The sequence below is a fragment of the Mycteria americana genome, chromosome 7 (assembly GCF_035582795.1).
Source record: "Mycteria americana isolate JAX WOST 10 ecotype Jacksonville Zoo and Gardens chromosome 7, USCA_MyAme_1.0, whole genome shotgun sequence".
Classification (NCBI taxonomy): Eukaryota; Metazoa; Chordata; class Aves; order Ciconiiformes; family Ciconiidae; genus Mycteria; species Mycteria americana.
In genome coordinates, this window is record NC_134371.1 from 29,640,438 (window position 1) to 29,665,813 (window position 25,376).

General features: G+C 56.6%; 3 protein-coding genes across 6 annotated transcripts; 1 reads left to right on the forward strand and 2 right to left on the reverse strand.

Annotated features, from left to right (window-relative positions):
• Nucleotides 1-5,372: 5,372 nt before the first annotated feature.
• On the reverse strand, nucleotides 5,373-7,861 carry PROCR (protein C receptor). Its single transcript, XM_075507633.1, has 4 exons — nucleotides 7,669-7,861; nucleotides 7,324-7,560; nucleotides 6,039-6,305; nucleotides 5,373-5,935 (listed from the first exon to the last, which is right to left on the reverse strand). Exons 1-4 carry the CDS (start codon nucleotides 7,844-7,846, stop codon nucleotides 5,823-5,825), a joined length of 795 nt encoding a protein of 264 aa, XP_075363748.1. The 5' UTR covers nucleotides 7,847-7,861; the 3' UTR covers nucleotides 5,373-5,822.
• Nucleotides 7,862-8,492: 631 nt separating this feature from the next.
• PFKL (phosphofructokinase, liver type) lies at nucleotides 8,493-15,734 on the forward strand. Of its 3 annotated transcripts, XM_075507634.1 has the most exons (22): nucleotides 8,493-8,621; nucleotides 9,184-9,257; nucleotides 9,352-9,429; nucleotides 9,518-9,707; nucleotides 9,909-10,074; nucleotides 10,161-10,205; nucleotides 10,302-10,410; nucleotides 10,740-10,835; nucleotides 10,928-11,020; nucleotides 11,378-11,503; nucleotides 11,608-11,672; nucleotides 11,848-11,911; nucleotides 11,996-12,142; nucleotides 12,256-12,326; nucleotides 12,442-12,529; nucleotides 12,675-12,827; nucleotides 12,983-13,147; nucleotides 13,361-13,422; nucleotides 13,780-13,891; nucleotides 13,982-14,081; nucleotides 14,212-14,317; nucleotides 14,410-15,734. In XM_075507634.1, the coding sequence occupies exons 1-22, from the start codon at nucleotides 8,537-8,539 to the stop codon at nucleotides 14,555-14,557; spliced, it is 2,343 nt and encodes a 780-aa protein (XP_075363749.1). In that variant the 5' UTR covers nucleotides 8,493-8,536; the 3' UTR covers nucleotides 14,558-15,734. The 3 variants fall into 3 exon arrangements, with proteins under 3 accessions (XP_075363749.1, XP_075363750.1, XP_075363751.1); XM_075507635.1 differs by lacking the exons at nucleotides 9,184-9,257; nucleotides 9,352-9,429; nucleotides 9,518-9,707 and having other exon boundaries at nucleotides 8,509-8,621; XM_075507636.1 differs by lacking the exons at nucleotides 8,493-8,621; nucleotides 9,184-9,257; nucleotides 9,518-9,707 and having other exon boundaries at nucleotides 9,359-9,429; nucleotides 14,410-15,733.
• Nucleotides 15,735-17,410: 1,676 nt separating this feature from the next.
• CFAP410 (cilia and flagella associated protein 410) lies at nucleotides 17,411-24,830 on the reverse strand. 2 transcript variants are annotated; one of them, XM_075507638.1, is made up of 7 exons: nucleotides 24,646-24,830; nucleotides 24,106-24,124; nucleotides 23,363-23,409; nucleotides 22,326-22,555; nucleotides 21,513-21,684; nucleotides 20,755-20,848; nucleotides 17,411-19,133 (listed from the first exon to the last, which is right to left on the reverse strand). In XM_075507638.1, exons 1-7 carry the CDS (start codon nucleotides 24,720-24,722, stop codon nucleotides 19,044-19,046), a joined length of 729 nt encoding a protein of 242 aa, XP_075363753.1. In that variant the 5' UTR covers nucleotides 24,723-24,830; the 3' UTR covers nucleotides 17,411-19,043. The 2 variants fall into 2 exon arrangements, with proteins under 2 accessions (XP_075363753.1, XP_075363752.1); XM_075507637.1 differs by having other exon boundaries at nucleotides 17,411-19,169; nucleotides 24,646-24,826.
• Nucleotides 24,831-25,376: the final 546 nt, after the last annotated feature.

Here is a 25,376-nt window from a genome sequence, read left to right on the forward strand (position 1 = left end):
TTTCCCTGCTAAATCTCTTCCTTCCTGTGGTTTTTTGGGTTGTTTTTTTCATTGTGGGTCTGTACTCCTCTGAGAGGCCAGTGCTATGTAGAACAGCAACAATAGCTGCAAAGCCCCAGCTTTTACAAGGGTGAGAAGAAAAACAGAAAAGAAAGCCCCAAATCCTACCAAGTAACCCTGCTTCCTTCCATCTTCCTTTTTCCCCCTGCTGTGGGGTGTGTGCAGAGTTGGGGTCTTCCGCCTTTCCCACCTTCAGACAAAGCTTCCAGGGTTCCTGTTTTCTCCACAGGCAGCAGTGAACACTAGTGCTTGCCAGGCTCTGGTTCAAACACTTCCACTTGTTTTGGTTTTGGTCTGCTTGCCTGAGGAAAGTTGTGCTGCTTCTAGGATCGTGGGGAGGTATCTGTCCTCCAAGGGCCTCAGGGTGTCTGGCCAGGGGGATGTGGAAGCTATTCAGTGTCTGTAACATCCTGTGCCCCCTATTTCAGTAACATTTAGCTGGTGTGAGTGAGTCATAGCGTGCATGGACTCCTTTATCTCATAAATGCTTCTTAGGAGGCTTAGATGTTCACATTGCCGCCTCTTGGTTTGGGACCAAGCAAGCATCCTGAAGGTGCAAACCTCTGAGCTGGGAATCCAGTAATGCACAGTCATAATTTCCAGTCCCTTCTAAGCAATACTGTTGTTCCCAAATTGGATCAAATAAAAAAAATTTGGATCAAAATACAAAATTTCCTGGTCCCCTTTTACCCTAAATCCTTGCACAAGTCAAGGGTTGTTGAGGGTTTAGATACAGGCATGTTGTTCAATTCTTCTAGCAAAACACTTGTCCTTGAAACACATTTCTATAAGTCCTTGCTGTTTTGAGAAGTGGGTGTTTAAACAAGCACATGGTCCTTGCCTGGCTAAAATGGGATCCTGATTTATTTCTGAAGTGAATGGTTTTGATCATCACCCCCCAGAGGCTGTGTGTTCCTCCAGGGGCCTCACCACAGGCTCACTTTTAAGATATCATCGCCTCTGTCAGCACTATGTTACCACCCTTTGGCTGGATCCATCCCATCCCAGGAGGGGTGAAGGAGGAGACGGGGTGAGGATTCCATAGCAGGTAGATGGTGGGGGTTAAAACAGGGTTCTGATCTGCTTTTCCAGAAAGCATTGTGCCCTAGCAGCCTTGTCCACTTCGGTTCCTCCACAGTCTGGGCTTGCTGCATCTAAAGCAGTGTTGCCCATCCCAGACCAGATGTTGATGTTTTGGGGCTGTGCACAGGAGCTTCAGCATTAGGTACCTGGGTCCCAGGGATTAGTCTGGCCCAAGGGGGTTGGTTTGTTCCTGATGGCTTCAGCCATGCAGAGGGCCACTACTGTCTTATTTCTTGCCACAGCAAGTGGCACTGCTTGCACAGAGCATTCCCTCCTCCCTGAGTCTGTGTAAGGGGTGAAAGTGTTCCTAAACAGATGTTTCTTCTCCATGGAGACTTCTCTGCAAGTACAGTGCAGGCAGGCTTGGCTTTTTTTCTGAAGAGCTTGTTATTTTATAGTACTTATCTGTATCTAAACTTTTCTGCTTCTGAGAGACAGGTAGTGGAGATAGGAGGGGAGACATGACTGGTGCCAGGAGAAGATTGCTCTGAAGACACATAGATTTGCAATGTTCCTGAATACATCTGCTCAGGTGTCTGAAGACCATGGGGGCCTCTGGCTAGGAAGGGAAGGTGAAGTGATGATTCCTTGTGGGAGTCTTTAATGTGATTTCTAGATAGCAGCCCCCATCTCTGCTCCTGTGCCATTGGGCTGATGAGCAGCATTGCAGGAGCAGTGGTGGAGCATCTTGCAAGGCATGGCTTGCTCAGACCAAAGCAGTCCCCAGGGAGGTGACAGCCCAGTTGGGGCAGGGTGGGAGGTGTGGTGGGACTGGTGGTATCCTGCTGCCCAGAAGCCTCCCTTCATCCTCACTGCCACGTAGCCCTGCTCAGTGTTGACTGTGGCCAGCAGCCAGCTTTCTCCTCCTGTTTCCTCTGGCTCAGTCAGGCACACTGACCTGGGAGGTGAGAGGAAAGGGAAGAGCACAGTGATGGATCCTGGGCACCCATATACCCTATGGGAGGGACTCACCAGCACAGCCCCTTCCTCTGCTGTTAAGTATTTCCAGAGACCTGCCCATTCTTGTGCAGCAGCAGGAGGCTGCTAGAAAGCAGACACCGAACTGGCTTCTGCTCCCAAAACTATGTTGCCCAAAAAAGCATCCCTTGGTCAGGGAGGGCTGGCTGGAGGCTGCATGTCTTGCAAATCCCCTTGCCCCAGTGCAGCCCCTGGGTTAAAAAGGATGTTTGAAAACTGGCAGTGCTGGAAACTAAAACATCTGGGGCTGTGACAATGTGACCTGCAGGGGAATTCAGAAGAACAGAGCTTGTTTAGTCCAGAAAAGTGATGACGACAGCAGCACAGGCAGTGAGTGTGTAAGGGGTGTTTATAAGGATAATCCCTTCTTCCTGTCCCCAGAGACTTAAATCTGGTGCTACCCATTTTCATGATAAGCACTGATACTATCAGCCCAATTTTTTTTTTTCCCAGCTGCTCCCTTCCCCACCCTACCCAAGCAGGCACTGGAGCCTATCACTGTGTTTTCAAGGGAGCTCCTGGAGCCGTCTGGCCCTTTGCCCCTGGAGATAGGCAGGGCACTGCAGCTGCCAGCTGCGGCACAGAGCCAAGGATGCTGTGTGAGTGGCTGGAGGCTCCTAAAGGACACAGCTGGGGATGCTGACCTTGCAGCAGGAGCTGATGTCCAAAAGGCAGTGGGGGGACTGTGTGCCCCTGTTAGGCAGGAGGGGAACCTGCCCACCCCATCTGAAGCACCCATGGGACGTGGGTGCAGGGGCAGGCTGGTTCCTAGCACACTGTCATAATCTTACTCACTGGAACAATGTTCAAGGCTGGGCGTCTTATCTCAACTGTTATCCAAACCAGCGCTAGCAGAGCTGACTGATGGAAACCAGGAAGCATGTGGAAAGCAAAGCCTTACATGGCAATTGGTGCAGATGACCAGGATCGTTTGCTCTGGGGGAGAAGCTGCATAGGGGGGTTGGTTAAAGCCTCTTAGGTCTGCGGGTGGCTTGGTTCACCCTCTTGCAGAAAGTGAAACAAACTGAGGAGCAAATTACAAACAACCCTCAGTTGACAGGATATGTGGTTAAGTGTTGGTACCTGTCCAAAGCTGTAATCAAGGGCAGAAGAATGGCCAAATTGTGGAGAGAATCAGCCATGGATGTAGCTACTAGCTGCTGGAGAAATGGTACAAGTTGGAGCAGTGGTGGGGAGGGAGCCCAACTCATGAGCTGGGGCCACGTGTCCCCAGTGTGCTACACTTAGGCAGGTGTTGGTGGCCCCATGATGAGGCAGTTCAGGGGTTTTGGAATGAGGAAGAGAAATTTTGGGGCTGCGATGTGCTGGGGTGGGGGGTGGATGCTATTGCCATAACCCCTTGGCTCTTGGCCACCATGGCCATGTCAGGTACAGGTGCTGGTCACCACCAGGGAGGTAGCAGCTTTGGCTTAGTTGCCTGCAGGCATGGTTTGAGATGAGGCTATTTTTTGGGATCCTGCAGTTTTAGGGGGATCTCTGCTGCTGGACACTGCCCCATCCCCTTGTGATCACTGGTGGAGACTCAAGAGACCAGCAGCAAAGTTGGCTCTTTTTCAGAGCACTCTCCTGCTGAGACCAACATGCATGGGGGGCCCGGGGTCAGGAAAAAGGCTTTTCCAGAGCTGTTTGAAGCAGAGACTTCCTCCTCTGTCCAACAGGTGATGCATTTCAGAAGGAAAAAAACAAAATAAGCCCTGTTGTTCCAGACCTCCCCAGTTTCTCTGGCCTGGGTCTCTCCTGGGTGCCCTCCCTGCTGCCAGCCCATGCCCAACTGCACCATTGCAGCCTTGGGGCATTGCTCTCCTGGGGGATCCACACTCTGCCCTCCCAGTCACAGGCAGCGCAGCCCAGGGCGGGACTTGGCATGAGAATCACTCTGGATCTTGGGACCACAGTACAACATCTGCCTTCATGTGCAGGCAGCAGAGATGCCCCAAGTCTGAACACCAAAGCAAAGCTGTGAATGCAGCGGTTTCTCCCTGCTGGAAGCTGGCTACAAGGTTTTTTTTTATCTCTTCATGGGGAGCAAACCTACTGTGTTTGACCTTCAGTATCAGCCTTGTGTCCCCTGGTGCCCGTGGTGGGGACACGCAATGCTCAGCCTGCAGCAGAGCTCCCGCCAAGGGTGCCTCTTTAGAGGCCGAGCAATGATGTTCACATGCCTCATTGTTTTGGATCATCCGGCCTCTTGGCTGCCATTTCCCTTTTGCAAAGGAGCCTGCTGAAGGGTGGGGAGTGTGCTGGCCCCTGCCCCCAGAGCCTGGTGGAGGCGGGGGCTGCTCAGGGGGTGGCCAGTGGCCAGGGTGATGAGATGTGGTCTTTGGAGACCGCCTCCTTAAGGATAACCACTATGGCATCTTCCCATCCACTTTCTGTCCTGTATCTCTTTTCCTGTCTTCCCCCCTGCCCACCCTTTCTTTCTTGCTTTGAGCTGCAGGGAAGGGTATTTAGAAAGGAATGAGCTGGAAGTTAATCCAGGAAGGCTCCTTCCTCCTGTGCTGTCCCCTCTTTCGGCAGCCCCAGCCAGCTCCTGGCTCATCCCCAGCCCTTCCTGTCCCTGGGGCGGGGGTGTCATGCTCAAAATCTTGCTATGGATGAAAGGGAAATGCAGCCAAGAATTTATTATTAATATAATCAAAGTCTAAACAGTCAAAAGAGCAGATTTTAGCTCAGATCTAGATTGCAGAAAAGAAAAATAAAGCAATGAATGCTGTTGTACAGTACTAGTACTACAGCTCTGCATTTCTTTAGCTGGTCCTTGGGGAGCAGTTTCTCTCCTTGGGGTCTCCAGTGCATTGCCCCATGCCTGCCCTGCCCCTCACCCAGTCTCCCTATGCTCCCATATCCCTCTGGGCAGCATCCTTATGGCAGAGTGGTGAACACATTAATCTCCTCAGAAAAACTGTCCTGTTACAGCTGTCTGTACTCAACTTCGGTGTCTCATACAAAGATGAGGAAATGAAAAATAAATGAAGCATTGCTACTTGGCTGTTGGAAAAATCACTTAATTCAGTCAAACCAAAGCTGCAGGCAGATAGAAATAAACTCGGGAAGCACAAACCCCACCAGCCTCTCTCCAGAGAGAGGCTCTCTCCTTGCAAACTTGGTGCACAGCCTGGGGTCCGACACAAAGGCTGGCAACACCGACGAGCCCACCCAGCACTAGCAACCATGCCTGCCCCCCATGATGGATCTGCAGCCCCATGTCAGAGCTGCTGGGAGGAAATGAGAGCAACCAAATGTGCTGTGAGAGCTGATGGGCAGTTTTATTACGCAACATCTTAACGTCTGGAAGCAGTGCTACAAAGGTCCCTCCTGGGCATTTATCCCCACTGGAACAGAGATAAATGAGGGTTTCAGTGCCATCCTTTTAACCCTTTCTTGGCTGTTTCTCCTGCCACTTCCCCCTTCCCCATTTTTTCCATCTGTGCCAAGTGTGTTTCTGCATTAAGTCTCAATGCACCATGGCAGCCCGGCATGGGGACTGCCCCTGGGCATCGTGCTACTTCTGGGAGGGTCCACCCAGCTGGGACCGGGCAGGGAAGCCACCAGTGTCCTTTGGGAGCAAAGCCTGTGGCGCTGGTGAGATACATCCCGTGCAGGACACAGGCTCAGTCCCTGCCTCTGCCTGGTGATGATGGGTCCATCCCCTGCCTCCTGTGGGATGGCTGCCAGCTCCACTAGCAGCTCCCTCCTGTGCACCAGAAGATCCCCACGGCCATGCCCAGCAAGGCGAAGGTCCCCAGGATCAGGCCCAGCACCAGCGGGGCATGCGATCGGCTGCTCTGTTTTTCTGCAAGAGGTGAGAAGGACAGAAGTGATGACTGGGGTCACCCCCACCATGCCACTGTGTAACACTGCTCCCCCCATCCCCCCCCCCAGGCCCTGGCACAGACCCGTCCAGGTGCTCTGAGCCCGCAGGATGCCAACACAAGTGGTGTTGAGGAAATGCTGGAGGTCCTGGGTGGTCTTGGGGTACTTCATCAGCTCCCTCTCAGCAAAGGTGGCGACCGCGTCCCTGCCAGGCCAGCGCCGCTCCCAGGTGGCGTTGGGGACATGGAAGCTAAGGAAAGCTGTCCCATTAAGGGTCACCTCATAGAAGCTGTCAGTCATGCCATTGGGGAAGAGGCGGCAGCCCAGGCGGCAGCACAGGCTCTGGGTGTCTGCAGGGACAGAGGGATGGGGTCAGGATCAGCACATTCCCATCCTTGGCAGCCCATTGGCATCACCAGCATCAAGCTGTGCATTGAGTTTACAAGGCTTCACCCTTGCGCTGCCTGATGCACCCACAGCTTTGTTTTTGCTCCGTTTAGCTGCAGCGGCAACTTTTCCAATGGCCAGGCAGCCGTGCTTATTTTTCCCTTCCTTATCTGCATACAGCACAGTTTCGGTTTTATAGAGATGGGAGGTTTTTTGGTGCAGAGCGAGCTATTCATTGCTCTCGCAGAAGGATGCAGCACAGGGAGTGTGGGGCGAGGGGAGGTGTGGGGCTTACACTGGAGACCCCGAGATGAGAAAGTGCTCCCCAAGGGCCAGGTAAAGAAATGCAGAGCTGGGGCAAAACTGGTTTGGGGGTAACAAAGAAAACAAAGGTAAAACACGCCCTGCGCAGGAACACTGGAGGTAACATAGGCTTGCGGAACAATGCAGGCAGGAACACAAAACCAGCACCATCATTGTCCCATGCCTCTCACGAAGGCTACGGGGTGCAGGCGGGGTGCAAGAGCCTATCTGGAAGCAGATTGGGTCCAGCTTCGTACAACATTACCACCAGCTTTTTGATGCAGACAGGACTCGGTTAGGAGCAATATATATTGATGCAGGCAGGGTGCAAGCAGGGTGAAGGCAGGATGCAGGCAGGGTGCAGGAAGGGTGCCTACACCTCACCGTCCCCCTAGGCTGCAGCCCTCAGCCCTGCTCCCTGAGGGGCAGCAGGAGGTTGAGCATCACCCTGTTCCTGGGGTGGGCTCCGAGTAAGAAATTCCCAGCTCCACAGAAGGGCTCCTTTTGCCCAGAGCGAGGTTTTGCACATGGCCATGTCCCCATCCCTTTGCCCAGCTGTCCCTGGAGAGCCGTCCCCATGCCCAGGTGGTGCAGGGGGGGCTCCCCTTCCCCAGTGGGACCTGTCCCTCAGCGGGCCATGTGTTCCTGTCCCCATACCCCCCCCAGGGTACCACTCACAGTTGATGGGCCTCTCCTTGCTGAAGAGCTTTACCAGCTGGCTGAAGTAGAGCAGGTAGGTGGTCACGTCCTGCTGCCGCCTGGCCCAGGTGTCCGGAGGCTCCAGTGGCAGCACCTGGGTGACATTAAGCCCCTCCAGGAGATGGCTGAGCTGCCCATCCAGGCTGGCGTTCCCCCAGAAGACGGAGCTGCCCTTGGAGACGCGGGTCCATTGCAGCATGGTGAAGGCGAGTGGGGCTGCGAGAGATGCTGGACATCACCCACCACCCTATCCCCTCCCCGTAAGCCGTGTCCCCCCCATGCCAAGTTTTGCCTGCCCCACTGCCACCGTGTCCTTTGCCTTACCAGCCCGGTCTGCCCCGCAGCCCAGGGCCCCGCAGAGCAGCAGCAACCGGAGCATCGTGGGGACAGGGATGGGGACGGGAATGGTGGCCCCACGGCTGGCCTGGCGGGGAGTTAAGCGGGACCGGGGAGGTGGGGCTGCGGGAGGAGGAGATCGGGAGACCGGCCAGGTCTCTCCCATTTCCTTAGCCCAAGCCACCCGCACCCCTTCCCTGCCGGACGTGCCGGGGGTGCCCGGCCCTGCAGCGCCCGAGGATGGTGATGTGGGATGAGGCACCGCTCCAGCCGGCGGGGGAGAGAGTAGCCAGCGCCAGCCTCAGTTTCCCCATCCCTTGGCTGGGCAGGGACGCCGTCCCCGCTCCCCCCGGGTGATGCGGGAGGCCAGAGGGGACACAGTGGTGGGGGACCGCTCCAGGAGGAGAAGGGAGGGAGGGATGGAGAGGAGCAGACTTGCAGCACCACGCTGCACCCGTCGGGGCCCGGGGAGGCCGTCCAGTGCCGGTGGTCCCTGCAAGCACTGGTGCGACAGGACCCCCATCCTCGGAGGGATGCGACCCTTGGGATGCGGCACCCCCGTAGCCCCCATAATGGACTGGGCAGGGGAGTGGGGACTGAGAAAACCCTGGCTGGCCTCGCTCCGTATGTTTGTTTTTTAATGATACCTAAAGTAATTATGGATTAAAATTTAAAAAATATAAAATTGATACTAAAACAACCCTCTCGTCCCGCTGGCACAGCGTGGGCCAAGGGTGCGGGGAAGGGGCGTGGCCAATGGGAGATGGGCGTGGCCTCACTTGGAGGGGGCGTGCCCGCAGGAGGGGCGTGTCTTCGAGGGGGCGTGGCCAGAGGCGCCGGTGCCGGGAGCGCAGCGATGGCGGCGGCGGAGCTGGAACGGCTGCGGATGGCGGGGGCCGGCATGGCCATCGCCGTCCTCACCAGCGGCGGCGACGCACAAGGTGGGGCCCGGCGGGTGGAGAAGGAGGAGGAGGAGGAGGAGGAGGAGGTGGAGGAGGAGGAGGAGGAGGAGGGGGGGGGGAGCTCGGCCCCGGTCCCGCCCCGTAGGGGCTGCGTGTCCGTGTCCGCCCGGCCCCGCGGGGACGCGGCCCACGCTCCTCCCCGGGCTCCCGGGGCGGGGGAGCGGGGAGGGGGAACACCCCCCTCCCGTGTTCCCCCCGTGGGGGAAGGGTCGGTGCGTCCCACCCGCGGCGCTTCCCTGTCCCCATCACCCCCGGAGCACCCTCCGAGGGAGGTCGCGGGCCCCACGGGGGAACCCCCGCGGTGGGCTCCCCCCACCCAGCGATAAGCAGCTATTTCTAATAGGTCTTGCTCTCGGGCGGTTGCTCATCTGCAGCTCCCACCCGTGCACTGAGTTCCCCCAGTCTCTGCCTGCGTGGCTTCCCCTCCCCCCCCCACTCGAGAGGATGCTTCAGGGTCACCTATAGGATCCGTTCCCCTATGGGGCACCCACCCTGTGCGGGGTCCCTTGGGGCCGCCCCAGCTCACGTCTTGCCTTTCCAGGGATGAATGCTGCCGTCCGTGCCGTCACCCGCATGGGGATATACGTGGGAGCCAAGGTCTTCCTCATCTATGAGGTTGGGGTACCCTCCCGCTCCCTGCCATGGGTGGGGGGGAACCGCCCCCCCTGTGCCGGGGTACCCCTCACCTCTGCCCCCTGCCTCTCCACAGGGCTACGAGGGGCTGGTGGAGGGAGGAGACAACATCAAGCAAGCCAACTGGCTCAGCGTCTCCAACATCATCCAGCTGGTGAGGCTCACCGGTGGGGCTGTGGGACCCTCAAATCCCACCCCCCCAAATCTGCATGATGATCAATGTCCCCCCCTTATCTCTCCAGGGTGGGACGGTGATCGGCAGTGCCCGCTGCAAAGCCTTCACCACCCGTGCGGGCCGGCTGCGGGCCGCCCGTAACCTGGTGGAGCATGGCATCACCAACCTCTGCGTCATTGGTGGGGACGGCAGCCTGACGGGTGCCGACATCTTCCGCTCCGAGTGGGGTGGGCTGCTGGAGGAGCTGGTCCGGGATGGTGTGTGAACCCCCCCTCCCCAAAACCTCTGCATGGGTAGAGTGGAAGTATTCAAGGGGTGTTGAGGTCCAGAGGTCCACCCCGTCACTATGACCCCTAGGGAGGGTTGGGCTCCTCTGCTGCTCTGCAGGATCCAGCCCGATACTGGGGGGGGCTGGGAGCACCCTAAAATAACCAGTGGCACGGCTGTCCCCCCCGCAGGGCAGATCAGCGAGGAGGTGGCGCGGGAGAACTGCCGCCTGAATATCGTAGGGCTGGTGGGCTCCATCGACAACGACTTCTGCGGCACCGACATGACCATCGGCACCGACTCAGCACTGCACCGCATCATGGAGGTGATTGATGCCATCACCACCACGGCACAGAGGTGAGCAGGCCGGGTGCTGGGTGCTGAGTGCTGGCCCACCCCGGGGCATCGCACCCACCCTCCTTCTCCCACCCGTGTCCTTGCAGCCACCAGCGGACGTTTGTGCTGGAGGTGATGGGCCGCCACTGCGGGTAAGCCCCCGTGGGTGGGGAATCCCATTGGCAGGATGAGATGCTGCGTTTCAGGGCCGGGCCGGTGCCGGTGCTGTCACCGCTCTGTCCCCCCAGGTACCTGGCGCTGGTATCCGGCTTGGCCTCAGGCGCCGACTGGCTCTTCATCCCCGAATCCCCTCCAGAGGATGGCTGGGAGGACCTTATGTGTGAGAGGCTCGGGGAGGTGAGCAGGGGGGTTCCTACGGTCTTGTCCCCCTTTTTCTCCAGAGAGTCCCACGGGGATCCGGGCTGAGCCCTGCAGCCGGTGCCCGGCCCCTGCGAAGCTTCGGGAGCTCCCGCCATTGTCCCTGTGAAACGGGGCACTCAGCCGAGCGCAAATCCAGCCCTCGCATGCCAGGGCCAGTGCTGGCTCGGGGGCTCGGCCGCCCAGAACCTGAGCCACCCCCCAGGCAGTAACCGATGGTGGGGGCGTGGGGGAGGAAGGATGCTCGGGCTCGGCTGCTGGTGAGTTTTGGCTAAGCTGTGGCAGCTGTTTTCCTCCCCTCGCACCAGACGCGCAGTAGAGGGTCACGGCTCAACATCATCATCATCGCTGAGGGTGCCATCGACCGCAGTGGCAAACCCATCTCCTCCAACTACGTGAAGGACGTAAGTGCCTGCTCCGGCACCTGCTCCAGCACCTGCTCCGGCACGTGCAGTGACCAGCGGGTCCCTGGCGTGACGTCCTCTTTGCTCCGCAGCTGGTGGTGCAACGCTTGGGCTTCGACACGCGGGTCACCGTCCTCGGTCACGTGCAGCGTGGAGGGACCCCGTCAGCCTTTGACCGCGTGCTGGTAGGTCTTGAGGGGGACACGGGGGGGGCACTCTACAGAAAGGAGCAGGCAGCTGGGGAACCTCACTCCTGCCTTCCCTCTGCCTGTTGCAAAGGACTTGCCAGCTCAGACAGTCTCTGCAGGCTCAGCCCCACTGTGCCGGGCAGAGCGATGTGCCTGTTTCCCCTCATTTGCTGCAAATTTCATGGGTTTTTAAATAAAACCAGCAGCTCTCTGGCCGTAAATCAGGCGTGCAAGCAGCCGCACGGTTTCCAAGCCTGTGGGAGCATCCCTGTGTGAGCCCAGGGGAGCATCCCACCTGGCTGGCGTGGGCGGCCCTGGTGTCAGGGGGCGGCGGGTGCCCCTTTCCCTTTGCAGAGCAGCAAGATGGGGATGGAGGCAGTGATGGCGCTGCTGGAGGCCACGCCGGACACCCCCGCCTGCGTGGTGAGCCTCTCGGGGAATCAGTCGGTGCGGCTGCCGCTCATGGAATGCGTCCAGGTGGTGAGTACCAGGAGGGATCAGACACGCCACCCTGCTGGGTGGGGGTCCCGCTCCCCTCCCTGCAAGCACAGGCATCACGGTGCTGCATCTTTTCCCCCCACAAGACAAAGGATGTGCAGAAGGCCATGGATGAGAAGAGGTTTGAGGAGGCCATCCAGCTCCGTGGGAGGTGAGGACAGGGGACCGGGATGGGGGGAGACATCCCTGTGGGGTGGCCAAAAGGACGTGCTGGGATGGGGGCTTCTCCCCGGGGGGAAACGAGTGGCTTCTGCAGCCGGGGAGGGTGCCTCCCCATGCCCCAGAGTCCAGGTGTGCCTCAGGGCCACGCTGCCTTGTCCTTGCAGGAGCTTTGAGAACAACTGGAACATCTACAAGCTGCTGGCACACCAGAAGCCAGCGCAGGAGAAGGTGAGGAGGGATGGGGCCTGGCAGGGGTATGTCCCCACCTTGGGGACACACATCGACATGCCACCCCTGTCCCTGTCCCCACAGAGCCCCTTCAGCCTGGCCATCCTGAATGTGGGTGCCCCTGCTGCTGGCATGAACGCCGCCATCAGGTCAGCCGTGCGGATCGGTATCTGCCAGGGACACACCGTCTACGTGGTGAGCGACGGCTTCGAGGGCTTGTCCAAGGGGCAGGTAAGGGGAATGGCGAGCCTGGGTGCCATGGGTTTCCCAGGGGGACAGGTTTGGGCTTGGAGGGGGATGGTAGGGTGCTCCCCCACCCCAAAACTGAGCACCGCTGCTTGCAGATCCGTGAAGTGGGCTGGCACGACGTGGCAGGTTGGCTGGGACGTGGTGGGTCCATGCTGGGCACCAAGCGGTAAGCACAGAGCTGGGGGGACCGGGGGATATAGCAGAAGGGACACTGCTGTCCCTGAGGATTGTGGGGACCCCCTATCCTCACCCTACAGTCTCCCCTCTCCTCCCCACCACAGGACACTGCCCAAGACCTGCATGGAAAAGATTGTGGAGAACGTGCGGAAATTCAACATCCAAGGGCTGCTGGTCATTGGGGGGTTTGAGGTGCGGGGGAATCCTCAGCTCTGTTTCAGTGGGGGCTGGGGTGGGCTGTCAGCATCCCAGGTAGTGCAGGCACCCTGGGCCATCCCTTTTGGGATGCGGATCCGGCCCCAGGGCCAGCACCTCCCCAGCTCTTGGCTGCTTGCAGGCGTACGAGGGGGTGCTGCAGCTGGTTGAGGCCCGCGGGCAGTACGAGGAGCTCTGCATCATCATGTGTGTCATCCCTGCCACCATCAGCAACAACGTGCCCGGGACCGACTTCAGCCTGGGCTCGGACACAGCCGTCAATGCGGCCATGGAGGTGAGGGACAGGGCAGGGGGCAGCTTATGGGGCCGTCCTGCTCCACCAGGTCCCATCATGTTCTGTGATGACATGCGGGAATGAACCAGCATCCTGTCCCAGGCAGCAAAGATGGGTTTTCCTGATGTGACACCCCCCCCCTTCTCCCGGCACAGAGTTGTGACCGCATCAAGCAGTCGGCCTCAGGCACCAAGCGCCGTGTCTTCATTGTGGAGACAATGGGGGGCTACTGCGGGTACCTGTCAACTGTCACCGGCATCGCGGTGGGCGCCGATGCCGCCTACGTCTACGAAGATCCCTTCACCATCCACGACCTGAAGGTGAGCAGGGCAGGAGGCTGCTTTCTGGCAGCATCGTTTGCGTAAAATAAGAAGGAAAACCAGGAAAGAGAGGGCTCTGGGGCAGGGCAGGATTTGGAGGAGTATGGCCAAGACCCATAAAGCTGCTGGGTTGACATTAGTGGCACTTGGGTCCGAATGAGAAGACCAGAGGGACCCAGGATGGCTGACACCATCCTGGCATTCATCTTGCAGGCCAACGTGGAGCACTTGACTGACAAAATGAAGACAGATATCCAGAGAGGGCTGGTGCTGCGGTGAGTTGGGGACCCTTGGGGACACTTGCCAAAAAACCCAGCCCCACGGTGGAGAGCAAGGCCGGAGCTGAGCCCTTCCTGTAGCCGGAGAGGGTCCCTGATTCAGTGCGGTTCAGCGCGGTGGGCGCACAGCATCCTGCCCGAGGATGCCACACGGCCAGGGGGACAATCCTGTACTGGATGCCTCCACTGCCATCCCCACCCCAGCCGCAGGGTCCTGCTGGGGAGATGGGCTGGGGCTCTGGGCCTCAGGGAGAACAAAACAGGAAAAAAAGGTGTTTAGGGGAGCTTGGAGGGACCCCCTGGGGCTGCCAGATTAAGGAGCAGCCCCCCAATCCCTTCCCTCTGTTCCCCCAGCAATGAGAAGTGCCACGAGCACTACACCACCGAGTTCCTCTACAACCTCTACTCCTCTGAGGGCAAAGGCATCTTTGACTGCAGGATTAATGTCCTGGGCCACCTCCAGCAGGTACGGGGGACAGGGCCACATGGGCCACCGCTGTCCCCAGGAGCTGGGTGGGCTTGGGTGGGCTTGACATTGCTATTTCTTTGTCCCCAGGGGGGAGCCCCAACCCCCTTTGACCGCAACTATGGGACCAAGCTGGGAGTGAAGGCAGTGCTGTGGATGTCGGAGAAGCTGCAGGAGGTCTACCGCAAGGGTGAGCCGGAGGCTGGGGGTCCCATGGTGGGGTGAGGGGAGGCTGGTGGCACTGGGCAGCCCCTGCTGCTCTGGGCTCAGCCACTCAGCCCCCGGTGAGGTGGTCATGGTTGGCTGTGTCTCCCTCCCAGGGCGCGTGTTTGCCAACTCGGGTGACTCTGCCTGCGTGATTGGGCTCAGGAAGAAGGTGGTGGCCTTCAGCCCTGTGACAGAGCTCAAGAAAGTCACTGATTTTGAGTAAGTCTCTGTCCCCATGCCCTGCCAGGTCCTGGGGGACCTTCCTGGGTTGTCCCCAGGGCCACTCGAGAGCCATGTCCCCTCCTGTGCAGGCACAGGTTGCCCCAGGAGCAGTGGTGGCTGAACCTGCGGCTGATGCTGAAGATGCTCGCCAACTACCAGATCAGCCTGACAGAGTACATCTCGGGGAAGATGGAGCACGTCACCCGCCGCACGCTCAGCATCGAGAAGGGTTTCTAGTCCCACCAGCCTGAGCTGTAGCCCCCCCATCTGTGTCCTCTCCCTCCCCACGTGCTGCTCGGGGAGCACCGGGTCCCCCCTGTTCTCAGTAGCCCTGTAGCTTTGCCACCGACCCCTTAAAGCAGGCAGAGCCTGGTCCTGCCTCCCAAAACAGCACAATCCTGCCCCAAATTGGTGGTCCAGGGTCTGGTCCCTGTGCAGGTGCAGAAAAGAGGTGTTGCTAGAGCCCAGCTGCACAGCCCAGACCCTTAATCATCCCTTAATAGTTTATTCCTCTTATTTAATGATGGGATATCTTGATTCCTTATTTAGTGACTTGACCGCCTGAGCCAACTGCTGCTTTTAGTCACCTGCCCTACATGCGGGAGGGGAGCTGAGGACGATGCGGTGCCGTCCCGGAGCGGGTAGGGGCTGGTCCCGGGGGCTTTCGGCTGCCCCATGAGCCCTGGTAAAGCTCCATCCTCCCATGGTGTTTGCCTGGTGGGGTGTCTCAAGGGCTTAGTGCAGAGCACTGGTGCCAGCAAGCCCCTCTTCCCCGGCCACCTTGCATGATGCTTGGCTGCGACTGTCACTGTGCAGCCCTGGGTGCTGTGCCCATCATCTCACTGCTGCTCTGTGACCCCTCAAATCTTGTACTGTTCGCGGCGCCGCTCTCGTCCTCTAGAGATAAAACCTGCTGGAGCCAAACCTGCCTTGCTGGAGAATTGTCATTGCGCGCCGAGTCCCCGCAGAGAGAGCAGCAGGGGCAGACCTGGGCTGAGGACGGGGGACAGTCCCTGCAAACAAAGCCAGATGGTTTGCCAGAGCCAGATTAATGCTGGGCCAGGAGGTTTCCCTGCTTTGTGTGTCCTCAAAGCCTAGGAGAGTGGGACCGCGGGCAGCCTCTTCCTGGCCAGGCTGTGGTGAGTGCAAGGTCAGCATCCCTCTGCGGGCAGGCTTTGCAATCCCAGAGAAAAATTGTTTCTCCCTTGTTTTGGTTCCCACCTTCAAAGAAAGCACAGAAGTGATTTATCAAGGCGATGTGTGTGTTTGTTAATGCAGTTTCTCAGGGTGGCTGCCAAGCACGCCGGCTCCCGCGTGCAGTGCTTTGGCTTGGCTGAGCTCTGCCGCGTTCAGCCGATGCCAGACGGCTGCGTGTAGCCCCTTTCCCAGGCCACTTTCCTCTTGGGGCTTTCTGCTGACGGCTCCAGGCTCTGGGACATCACCAGCACCAGGATGCATCACGGTCTTTTGGGTCGAACATAAAGTTATTTTTTCCTCCATAGAGTTGTCCTCAAGTGACAAGTCCCCCCTGATTTCAGTACTTTTCCCCTAGCTGGCCACATTACTTGTTTTAGGCTCTGGATGAAGATGACAATTATTGTATCTTCCCTGCCAGCGCTGGACGCATGGAGAAATAGTTTTCCTTGCTGATGGAGGCAGCATTGCTGCTCTTCCTGGGTGAGTATCTGCTCTGGGGACTCCAGGCAGAGAACTGGCTCCTCCTCCCAGAGCCGGTGGGCTCTTCCACCATCCCATGTGCCACTTTTGAGGAGCCCCATCCGGATCCCAAGCGAGACCCACCCCCACCCCTGTCAGCCACAGACCCCTGCACCTGCACCCTTGCAACCTGACAACAGTCAAGTTGTCCCACACACCTGACTCACCATCAGCCTCCAAGAGTCCCCAAGCATGCTTTGAAAGCAAGTCATGCTGAATCCATGCCCATGGGCAGACAGCCGCTGGCATTTTCCACAACTGGGAAACGTCTGCCCTCGCCACTCGATAGCCCCCACTGAGGCAGGTCACGGCGAAAGCAGGTCAGGCTGAAAAGCCCCACGGTTGTACCATACCGCAGGTGGAGCCTCGTGCCTCAGCGCAGCTGGCAGGCCCCGGGTATTCAGCTCCTCTCCAGCATCCATTTTCTCCAGCCTGGTGCTCTCGGCAGCAGGCAGGGCACTGGAGGGGCTAGTACAGCACCGCAGCCCTCCAGCAGCCAGGTTTAGGGTGTGAAGTGCGGGGGGTGGTGTCCCCACACTCAGACCAGCTGCACATTTGGATGCACATGGGGAAAGGGGTCACTGCAGCCCTAACACCTCATTTCCACCCAAAAAAAAGCCTGGAGTGCCAAATTCCTGGGGGGAGACCGACAGGCACAGCCCCACATCTCATGACGGGCAACCACCCCATGCTCTGCCAGGATGAGGAGGGGATGTGGTGACTGTGCACTCAGACTCCCCAGCACATCCAGCCCAGCCCCAGCTTCCCCCCATCCCTGAAGACGAGGCAGAGCACAAAGCCATGAGCATCTTGCAGCAAAAGGCAGGCTGCCAGGTCCCCAGAGTGAAGAGGCATGAGCTGAAGGGGCCAGCCTCCCCCGGGGCTGTGCCAAGAGCAAGCAGGGTCACCCTGCAAGGAGTGGTCAGGAGCATCAAGGGCAGCTTGCCTGGCAGTGGGAGCACCCACACCAGCCAAGTATGACGAGCACGGCACGTAGGCGGCGAGCTCTGCTCAGGGACAGTAGTGCTGTTGGGGATTAACAGCCCAACTTCTCCAGCAGAGAGAGGAGGAACTGTGCCAGAGCAGCCTCAGGCCATGGTGATTGCTCCATATAACCACCAAGCCCTGATGACAAATGATGACGCTTGCTTTGATCACTCTCCTCCAGCAAAGCTGAGGGGTCAAGCACGCCCAAACAGCAGCTCCCCTGTTCCCCGACACAGATAGGCACAACTTCTGCCACTGAGTAGGCTGTCGAGACAGCCTGGGAGAGGACCTGCCCTCAGCACAAGGGCAAGATGCAAACAAGATGATGGGTAAGTCTCTCAGGCCCTGGCTGGGAAGTCTGGTACATTATAAATCACACTGGCCCTTTAAATGCAGCTGGGTTTAATGCAGAAGGCAAGAATCAGGTCATTTGAGGAATTAAAGGCATCAGCGATCTTCACCCTAGTGACGAGGGTCAAACCATGCCCCCTCCCACCAAGGTCAAGTAAACAGGCTTGTGGACACAGGGCTGTCACCATCCCCAAGGAGCATTTCTTCCCGGCAGCACAACCCGGCACACGGAGGCTCAGATACCTGTACAAACAGGGACAGTGGGGACACAAAAAGGCCACACTGCCCTGTGCAGCACCGGGGTCTACAGCTGAATGGCACCGAGGGCTTGTGTCCTATCTCTTGGCAGCCATCCTGCCCAGGCAGGCTTTGCACCTCTGCATGAACAAGTGAGTTTTGCTCACCATGTCTTTTGCTTCCTGCACTCAGTGTGGACTTTTGGCTGCAAGAAGAATCCTAAATAGCACAGTGGTTTTGAAAAGCAGCCCTGCAGCTGCCCGGTGCAGTATCAACCAGCACCAGAGGCAGGCGAGCCACTTCATGGGTCCAGCAAAGTGGGAGGGCACAGGGGCCCACAGCCCTCCTCCTGCTCCGCAGGGCTGACAATGCAAGCTGTGAACCAGACATAATGGAGCAATGCCCAGAGTCAGTTGTTCTCACTATGTTTGCTAAACTCCAGCCACAACTTACACGTCCTAGGGGGATAACTGGTTTTATTTGGTATGTCACAATGTTTTAGTTTGTATTTAAAGGCTCTATAAAATCTTAGTAAATGCAGCTTTTCCAGTTGAAGAGAAACACCACCCCTGATGCCTGTGCAAATGGGACAGTAACACTTGGCTTTTTTTCTCCTAACTGCAAAACGCACAGGAGCTTTTCACTCTGATGTTAAGTTTCCTTAAGCTGCTCTAATGCCTGCAGGGGCATGTGGGGGTGAGAGTAGAGCTGAGCATTCAGGATCTGGGAGACAGTAATTTCTGTTTCACCTAGGCTGCACCAAGCTTTTCTTTGGGCTGCCTGACAGCCAAGTCAGATGCTGCATGCACTAACAAGGACCAGAAGAAGTCAGGAGTTTAAGATAAATTAAGAATTTGACATTGACCTTCACAATCTGCACCAGACAGTTCTTGGTGATCATTTCAGGCAGTGTCTCCCCAACAGACTTCACAAAAACAAATCTTTGTGGTAGAATCTTTGCCTTCAGAGTCAGCTACACACAAACAGAGGCTGGCTGAGGGTTAGTCTGACAGGGAGCCACTGACAAGCAGCAACCTTTCTAGCCATCAGCAGGCTTTGCCATCCCCCTTGGATCGCACAGCACAGTACCAGCCCTCACTGCAGCCCTGCTCACTTTTGCTTTGCTGATTCCCTTGCAGCTCCCATCAAACAGACCCAGCAACACGAAATACAAATGTTAGTGGAGCCTGCTACGCAAGCAGAAAAGCTCCTGAGAGCTAGATTGGGTGCTGCCAGCCCCAGCATGATGTGCACATCCAGGGGCGATGTCAGGAGCTATACAGGCAGCCAGCAGCACCCTGTCCCAGCCCCTCCACAGGGGAAGCGCAGTGGGAAACGCCGAGGCTTTGGCTGTAGCCAGGTATGTGTGCGAAAAACAGCACTGCGGGTCTAGGGATGGCTGGTGCTCCAGGGAGGTTTGTAATGGGCACCGTCACTCCTCCTGCAGGTCCTTCTTCCGAAAGGCCTGGAGTCTCCTCCCCACCGTCTGCTGGACGATCTCCAGACCCTCCATGTCCAGTTCCTTCATGAGAAGCAGGATGGCATTCAGGACGTTGTTCTGTCGGAACGACACAGACACTGCTTTATACAAGCATGTTAATGCCAGGCTGGAAAAGGACACTTGATTTTCGAAGAGCTGCTCTTTCTAGGAACTCCACCACCACTGGCAGTGGTTTGCAACAGCCACCTGCAGCTACAGGGACAGATCAATGAAGCCCTCGGGACAAACTTGGGCAGAAACTGCATGTGACATGAGGCTAACTGGAATGCAGGACAAACCCGTCCACCCAGTCCTGCACAGAATGCCCACATGCCTCTGGCTCCTGGCCACCCTCCCAACTGGGTTCTGTAAGGAAAAGTGCATTCAAGAGCAGCTGCCCTCTCTCTCCAGCATGACCGCATGTGACGGGAAAGGACAGGAACCCTCTGACCTGAGGAATAAGAAGAGCTGGTAGAATCACGAAAGCATGAGCTGGAAGGAACACTTGAAGGTCCCCAGCCCAACCTCCCACTGACGCAGGACTACTGCCAACACCAGACCATGGCTCTGTCAAACCACGTCTTGAAAAACTCCAGGGAGAGGTTCCACAGCCTCTCTAAATAACTGTCCTCCTAGGGAAAATCTTTTTCCTAATGTCCAACCTGAACCTCCCCTTGATTAATATTTTATTTTCCCAAAGGCCAGAGCCTGCAGTACTACTCATGGTGCTGCAAAGCAATATACTCAAGTACATTTAAAACATGAACAAAAGAGAGATCGCAGGCAACTAATATTAGAATGAGGCAGAATGTGGTCTAGATATCACCCTGCTGATTGAAGTGATGGCACTCAGCCCAGCAGACAGCAATTCCCAGCTGAACAGCCAAGATCCATGAGGTTCATCTGAGGCTACACCATGGAGAGGTCTGAGGAACCACCCAAGCTTTCAGTTCAGCAGTCCTGTCTGTCAGGCCAACAGCCTGCTGGCTGCATTTCAGCTGCTGCCCAACTACCACATGTTCTTAGCACAACCCCAGTGAAGGGACACACATGAACTTATGTGCAGACAGATCAAGAGGACAAACTTCATCAGGCTTTCTTTCCATTGCATAATGTCTTCGATAGAATAGACTATTTCACTTGGAAGGGACCTACAATGATCATCTAGTCCAACTGCCTGACCACTTCAGGGCTAATCAAGCTAAAGCATGTTGTTAAGGGCATTGTCCAAATGCCTCTTGAACACTGACAGGCTTGGGGCATTGACCACCTCTCTAGGAAGCCTGTTCCAGTGTTTGACCACCCTCTCAGTAAAGAAATGCTTCCTCATATCCAGTCTGAACCTCCCCTGGCACAGCTTTGAGCCATTCCCATGCATCCTATCACTGGATACCAGGGAGAAGAGATCAGCACCTCCCTCTCCAAGTCCCCTCCTCAGGAAGCTGTAGAGAACAGAACAATGAGGTTGACCCTCAGCCTCCTTTTCTCCAAACTAGATAAACCCAAAGTCCTCAGCCGCTCCTTATAGGACATTCCTTCCAGCCCTACCACCAGCTTGGTTGCCTTCCTCTGGACGCATTCGAGTGCCTTAACATCATTCTTAAATGGTGAGGCCCAGAACTGCATACGATGAAGAGCAATTTGGTCATTAAAAGATACTCACTCTCTTCTTTCGGTTGCAATCTGTCTCTCGAGGTGAAAAGGAGGAAAATTTATCCCTGGGAACAGGCTTCATACCAAGCTCCTCTCGAATTTTGCTAAAGAAGGGGAGGAAGAGTGAATGTTATTACGACCAGCTGGCAGAACCTTCCTCTGCCAGGCCAATCCTTTCTAATCATGGGCAACCATGCAAGAAGTATCTAACTGAAGGAATCAAGGCACATCTATTCACACGCCACCTCTACAGACCACAACACCCCAAGCAAACCTCCCACATGTAGCAAGAGCCTCACAGCTGTAAAATGTAAACAAGCATGCTGCTACAAGGTGTCTGCTCACAGCCCCACCTGGGACAACAGATTCCCATGCCCCGATGCTAGCTGGGACAGCAGACCGTGTAGCACTGCACTTGAACAACACACAGTGCCACAGCGCTGACATGGCCAAAGCATGTCACAGAAGCAGAGCTAAGCAAGAATGGACTGGAGCTCACACTTCAGAGAGGATCCATCTCTGTCTGCACATGCAGCTGACACACTTGAGAGTAAGTACCCACCTACAGATGAGCCTGTTTCGCAGATAGAGAACCAGACCCACAAGTGCTATTAAACCAGCACAGCTCCACCACAGTAACTGGAACAACAGGAATTTGCACCAGCTGCAGGCCTGGCCCATGGAATATCAGGGTTGGCTGGCAGGGTCCTTGCATGCTACACAGGAGTTCAGCCCAGAAATCCTAACAGCTCACAAGTAAGCCCTCACTTTGTCTCCTCCAGACTGAAGTTCAGCAGTTCACTCTCGGTCTCCGTTGTGGATTCAGCAGCACTGGATTCAGCAGACTCAGGGCAGCCGTTCTCCATGCTCCTCCTGGCTGGTGGGGCCATGATCTCCTCACCATCAACCAGGGCCTGGGACAGTTCTTCCTCTGTCACAGCTGCAAAAGCCAAAACAAAACCCTGCTGCAATAAACTGCAGCAGTCCAGGAAGACAGCATCTGTCATGAGGAATGTACTGCTGCTGCAGAGCTATACCGCAGGGGTTTGGGTTCAGAAATTGTCCTTTGTACTGGCCTTTTGCTTTCATCCTCCTTCCTGCAGTAAAAGCCGTGCAGGAAAACGCCAGCAGCCATCACCAGTCAGTTTCTCAAAGTGGGAAAGATATCAGGGAGGGATGCAAACATGCTTTGCCATTTCTTGTCTCTGGAGAAGGCTCCAAAAGCCACCAAATTACTGCTACCAGATGGAAAAGCTTCTCTTTTTTTTTTTGACAGCAGATCCAATTACAGAATCTGTTTTGCCACAGCAAAGGAGAGCTCTCTAAAAAACCACTAATTAGTGGTACTGTCTCAGCTATAATGAGGCTCTCTCAGCTAGTGTTAACTCCGGCACTGCAGGGAAGGGAAGGGAGAAAACAGCTTAGAAGGGGTGGATCTTGCAGAGGGGATGCTGAACATCTAACAAATCCTGACTCAAGGAATAGTCAAAGGACGCCTTAACAAGAGGAACCAACACGTCACTGGTTTCCAGTTCACCCTGCCCATGGCCTGGGGCTGTTCATTTACCTGCAAACACCCACCTTGGTTATCAAGCTTCTGCAGGCTTGGTAGGTTACGCAGCACTGTCATTCGGTAGCGGTGGGGGTCCGACCCACAACAGGGATTTTCAGACAGCCACAGGACCCTCAGCCGGGGTAGGTTTTTGAGGTAGAAGAGCTCATTTAGGCTTGCAATGTTGTTCTTCCTCAGATACAGTTCACTCAGATTCTGGCACTGATTCAGCGGCTCAAGGTCCGAGATGCCATTCACACTGAAGAGAGATTGCGGGATCAGAGACCAGTGAGCACATCCCTCCCTCGCTGTACCATTCAGGTGGGAGCACAGCAGCCCCTGTAGCACAGTGGCTTTCCAGCCCCCTTTCCTGCAACAGCTTCACTCAGGAGCCTCACCCCAGCACAGCACAGCAAGGGGCATTCAGGGGCCTATGGCTTTGCACAGAACAAAAATAAAGCATTTCACCTTTTTAAACAGAGGAAAGAATTTTAAAAAGCAGGCTCTCCTCTGATGACAAACAGCTTTTGCTTACCACAGACACCCACCACACTTGCACCCTTTTCTGTAGCAGTTTCTCAGACTCACTGAAGGAGAACCCATATAAGACTCCCAAGCTAAAAAGCTCAAATTCGCAGACAGCATTGGCTCCATGGGATCCCCAGGACAGGTGAAGGATGGGTGTGTCGGGGGGGAGGCTTACAGAAACAAAAAGCTTTGTGAGATCCAAGAAGCATTTCAACAAGCTTTCTGCAAACTGGCCCTATATGGAGGCCCAGAAAATTCCATCCAAACTATGGAACAGGACTTAGAGAGCAACAATCCTAAGAGATTTTAATACTTCTCGAAACGGGGATTGTTTTCTTGAGTGGGAAAGGTGTAGAGGAGCTAGCAGAAGAATAATCATTTCTGCATCTCTGCCACTTGAGAAATCAGGCATGAAGAGCCAGGCAGCTGGCTCAGACACACAACTACAGAAAGGTGGTAAGAAACCCAAGGCAAGCCACAGCCCTATGAGAAAGGCAATTTCCCTTGCCCTCTCCAAGGCGAGCAGCCTGACATTCACCTGAACGTGATCACCTCGATGTTGGGCAAATCCCGGCATATTGATATCTGGGCAGGAAGAGACAGAAACAGCAAGTTGGCACTCCCCAAAAAAACCCTATAAATAAAAGCAACTTAAAACAAACAATCAAGATAAAAGCAAGAACAGGAATTTAGATTTGCTTCAGTCTAACCCAGGTTTAACACCACGAGAGAGATTTGCTGCCACAGTCAGTGCAGAGTCAGCAGCTCCTCCGCCCTCTCCGCCCAGGAGTGGAAGCGCAGACACCAGCCAGCATCACGTTGCTCTTCAGCTCCAGCAACTCTGCAGTCTCCGAGATGGTTTTCCAGCCACCGCACACAAGAAGGGATCCCTCTTACCCCAGACAACCCTTTCCTAACGAGAGTACCTCATCCAAAATCCCAAACAGATGCGGTAGGACTTAGGATCCTGCCCTCTGGGGGTCCGTGCAGGGTGTCAGAGAGGAATTTTCCAAGAACTCTCTGGAAACATCAACCCCTATTTTTTTTTTTGTATGAGATGCTAATCAATCCTGAAAAGCACTGCAGCTCGCTGGTACCAGGCCAGCCCAAACCCAGGCCTGCACCTTCCTCAGTGCCCCATCAACTCCATTCCCTCCCTGCTCTGGCTGCCAGCCTTCACAAGGGCCGCAGGCTGGGGCTCCACAATGGCAGCTGGGAGCCATGGGGCCCCTCCTCACTGGCTCACCCTGGCAGGATGGGAGCAGGCTGTGCAGTACTTACATCCGTCAGGTGGCTGCCCCTGCAGGAGGAGAGCAGGGGGTCACTGGGAGCACGGCATGGCCCAGCCACCCACCCACCCACTGCCCCCACACCTGGGCTGCACAGCCCTGTGCCCTGTGCCCCCACTGTCTCCATCCACCAAAGCTGTTCTGACACATCCCACCATGGGCCTCGCTGTTCCCCCCCACCAGGCCGTCTGCCTCCCCAACCCTGTCCCCCCTCACCCAGGCCTGCCTGCTCCCCTCAGCCCCAGCCCTGCCTGTCCCCTCACCCAGGCATGCCTGCTCCCCTCAACCCCAGCCCTGCCTGTCCCCTCACCCAGGCATGCCTGCTCCCCTCAACCCCAGCCCTGCCTGTCCCCTCACCCAGGCATGCCTGCTCCCCTCAACCCCAGCCCTGCCTGTCCCCTCACCCAGGCATGCCTGCTCCCCTCAGCCCCAGGCCTGCCTGCTCCCCTCAGCCCCAGGCCTGCCCGTCCGCCTAGGCCCAGCACCCTCCCCGGCCCGGCTGCCCTCCAGGCCGTCCCCCGCCGGCGCCCACCAGCAGTTGAGGCGGCGGACACTGTCGAGCGCACCGGCCTTAGCCCGCGCCAGCACGGCCGCCCGCGTCAGCCTCATGGCCGGGCCGCGGCGCCGCCGCCGCCGCCGTCGCCAGGGGCGGGACGCGCCGCCCGCGCAGGCTCCTCCCGGCCGGGGCGGGCTGTGGCACCGGAGCTAGCTGGGCATTGCCCAGCCTTCCCCTCCCCAGCCTGCCTCCGGGGGCCAGCGGGCGGGAGAGAGGCCGCCCAGGGAGGGCAGGCCGTGAGCCGCGGAGTGGCGGCAGCCTTCCGGGCCCCCTGGGTCTCCTGCTCGGGCTCTGCCTACTCTGAATTTAGCTGTCTCGCCTGCACAGGGCTAGGTGCCCTGAAGCTCCCTGAAGTGCAGTTTTATTTAATTACTTCATATTCACCTGTAAATTTTATTCTTCGTTTCATTACATCTTATTAGAGAGTGTTTCGTACATATAGCTACACCTTTACGGATATATATTTATATCTAACTTTACGCGTGAGTATATATACCCTTATATCAACATATATATATATATGAAGTGTGCATAAATAAAGTATATATTTATACCTATTTCTACACTGCCTTATATATTAACATATAGAAAGAGGTAGCACTGCTGATTGCACTGCCCCAGGAGCCCCGCAGCCAGTCCTCCACCATGTTTTGGGGTAAAATTGCTGTGATGTACCTCCATTTTGTAGCTTCAGGGGCTTAACATGC

Excerpts from the sequence above, each read along its gene's own strand:
- PROCR (XM_075507633.1), bottom strand. The coding sequence starts at position 7,846 with ATGGGAGAGACCTGGCCGGTCTCCCGATCTCCTCCTCCCGCAGCCCCA. Across the intron at positions 7,561-7,668 it reads CTGCGGGGCAGACCGGGCTG|CCCCACTCGCCTTCACCATG; the intron begins GTAAGGCAAAGG and ends CATCTCTCGCAG. Across the intron at positions 5,936-6,038 it reads GGCTCAGAGCACCTGGACGG|AAAAACAGAGCAGCCGATCG; the intron begins GTCTGTGCCAGG and ends CACCTCTTGCAG.
- PFKL (XM_075507634.1), top strand. The coding sequence starts at position 8,537 with ATGGCGGCGGCGGAGCTGGAACGGCTGCGGATGGCGGGGGCCGGCATG. Across the intron at positions 9,708-9,908 it reads GGAGGAGCTGGTCCGGGATG|GGCAGATCAGCGAGGAGGTG; the intron begins GTGTGTGAACCC and ends TCCCCCCCGCAG. Across the intron at positions 11,021-11,377 it reads CAGCCTTTGACCGCGTGCTG|AGCAGCAAGATGGGGATGGA; the intron begins GTAGGTCTTGAG and ends TTCCCTTTGCAG.
- CFAP410 (XM_075507637.1), bottom strand. The coding sequence starts at position 24,722 with ATGAGGCTGACGCGGGCGGCCGTGCTGGCGCGGGCTAAGGCCGGTGCG. Across the intron at positions 20,849-21,512 it reads TTCAGTCTGGAGGAGACAAA|CAAAATTCGAGAGGAGCTTG; the intron begins GTGAGGGCTTAC and ends CCCCTTCTTTAG. Across the intron at positions 19,170-20,754 it reads ATTGCAACCGAAAGAAGAGA|AACAACGTCCTGAATGCCAT; the intron begins GTGAGTATCTTT and ends TCGTTCCGACAG.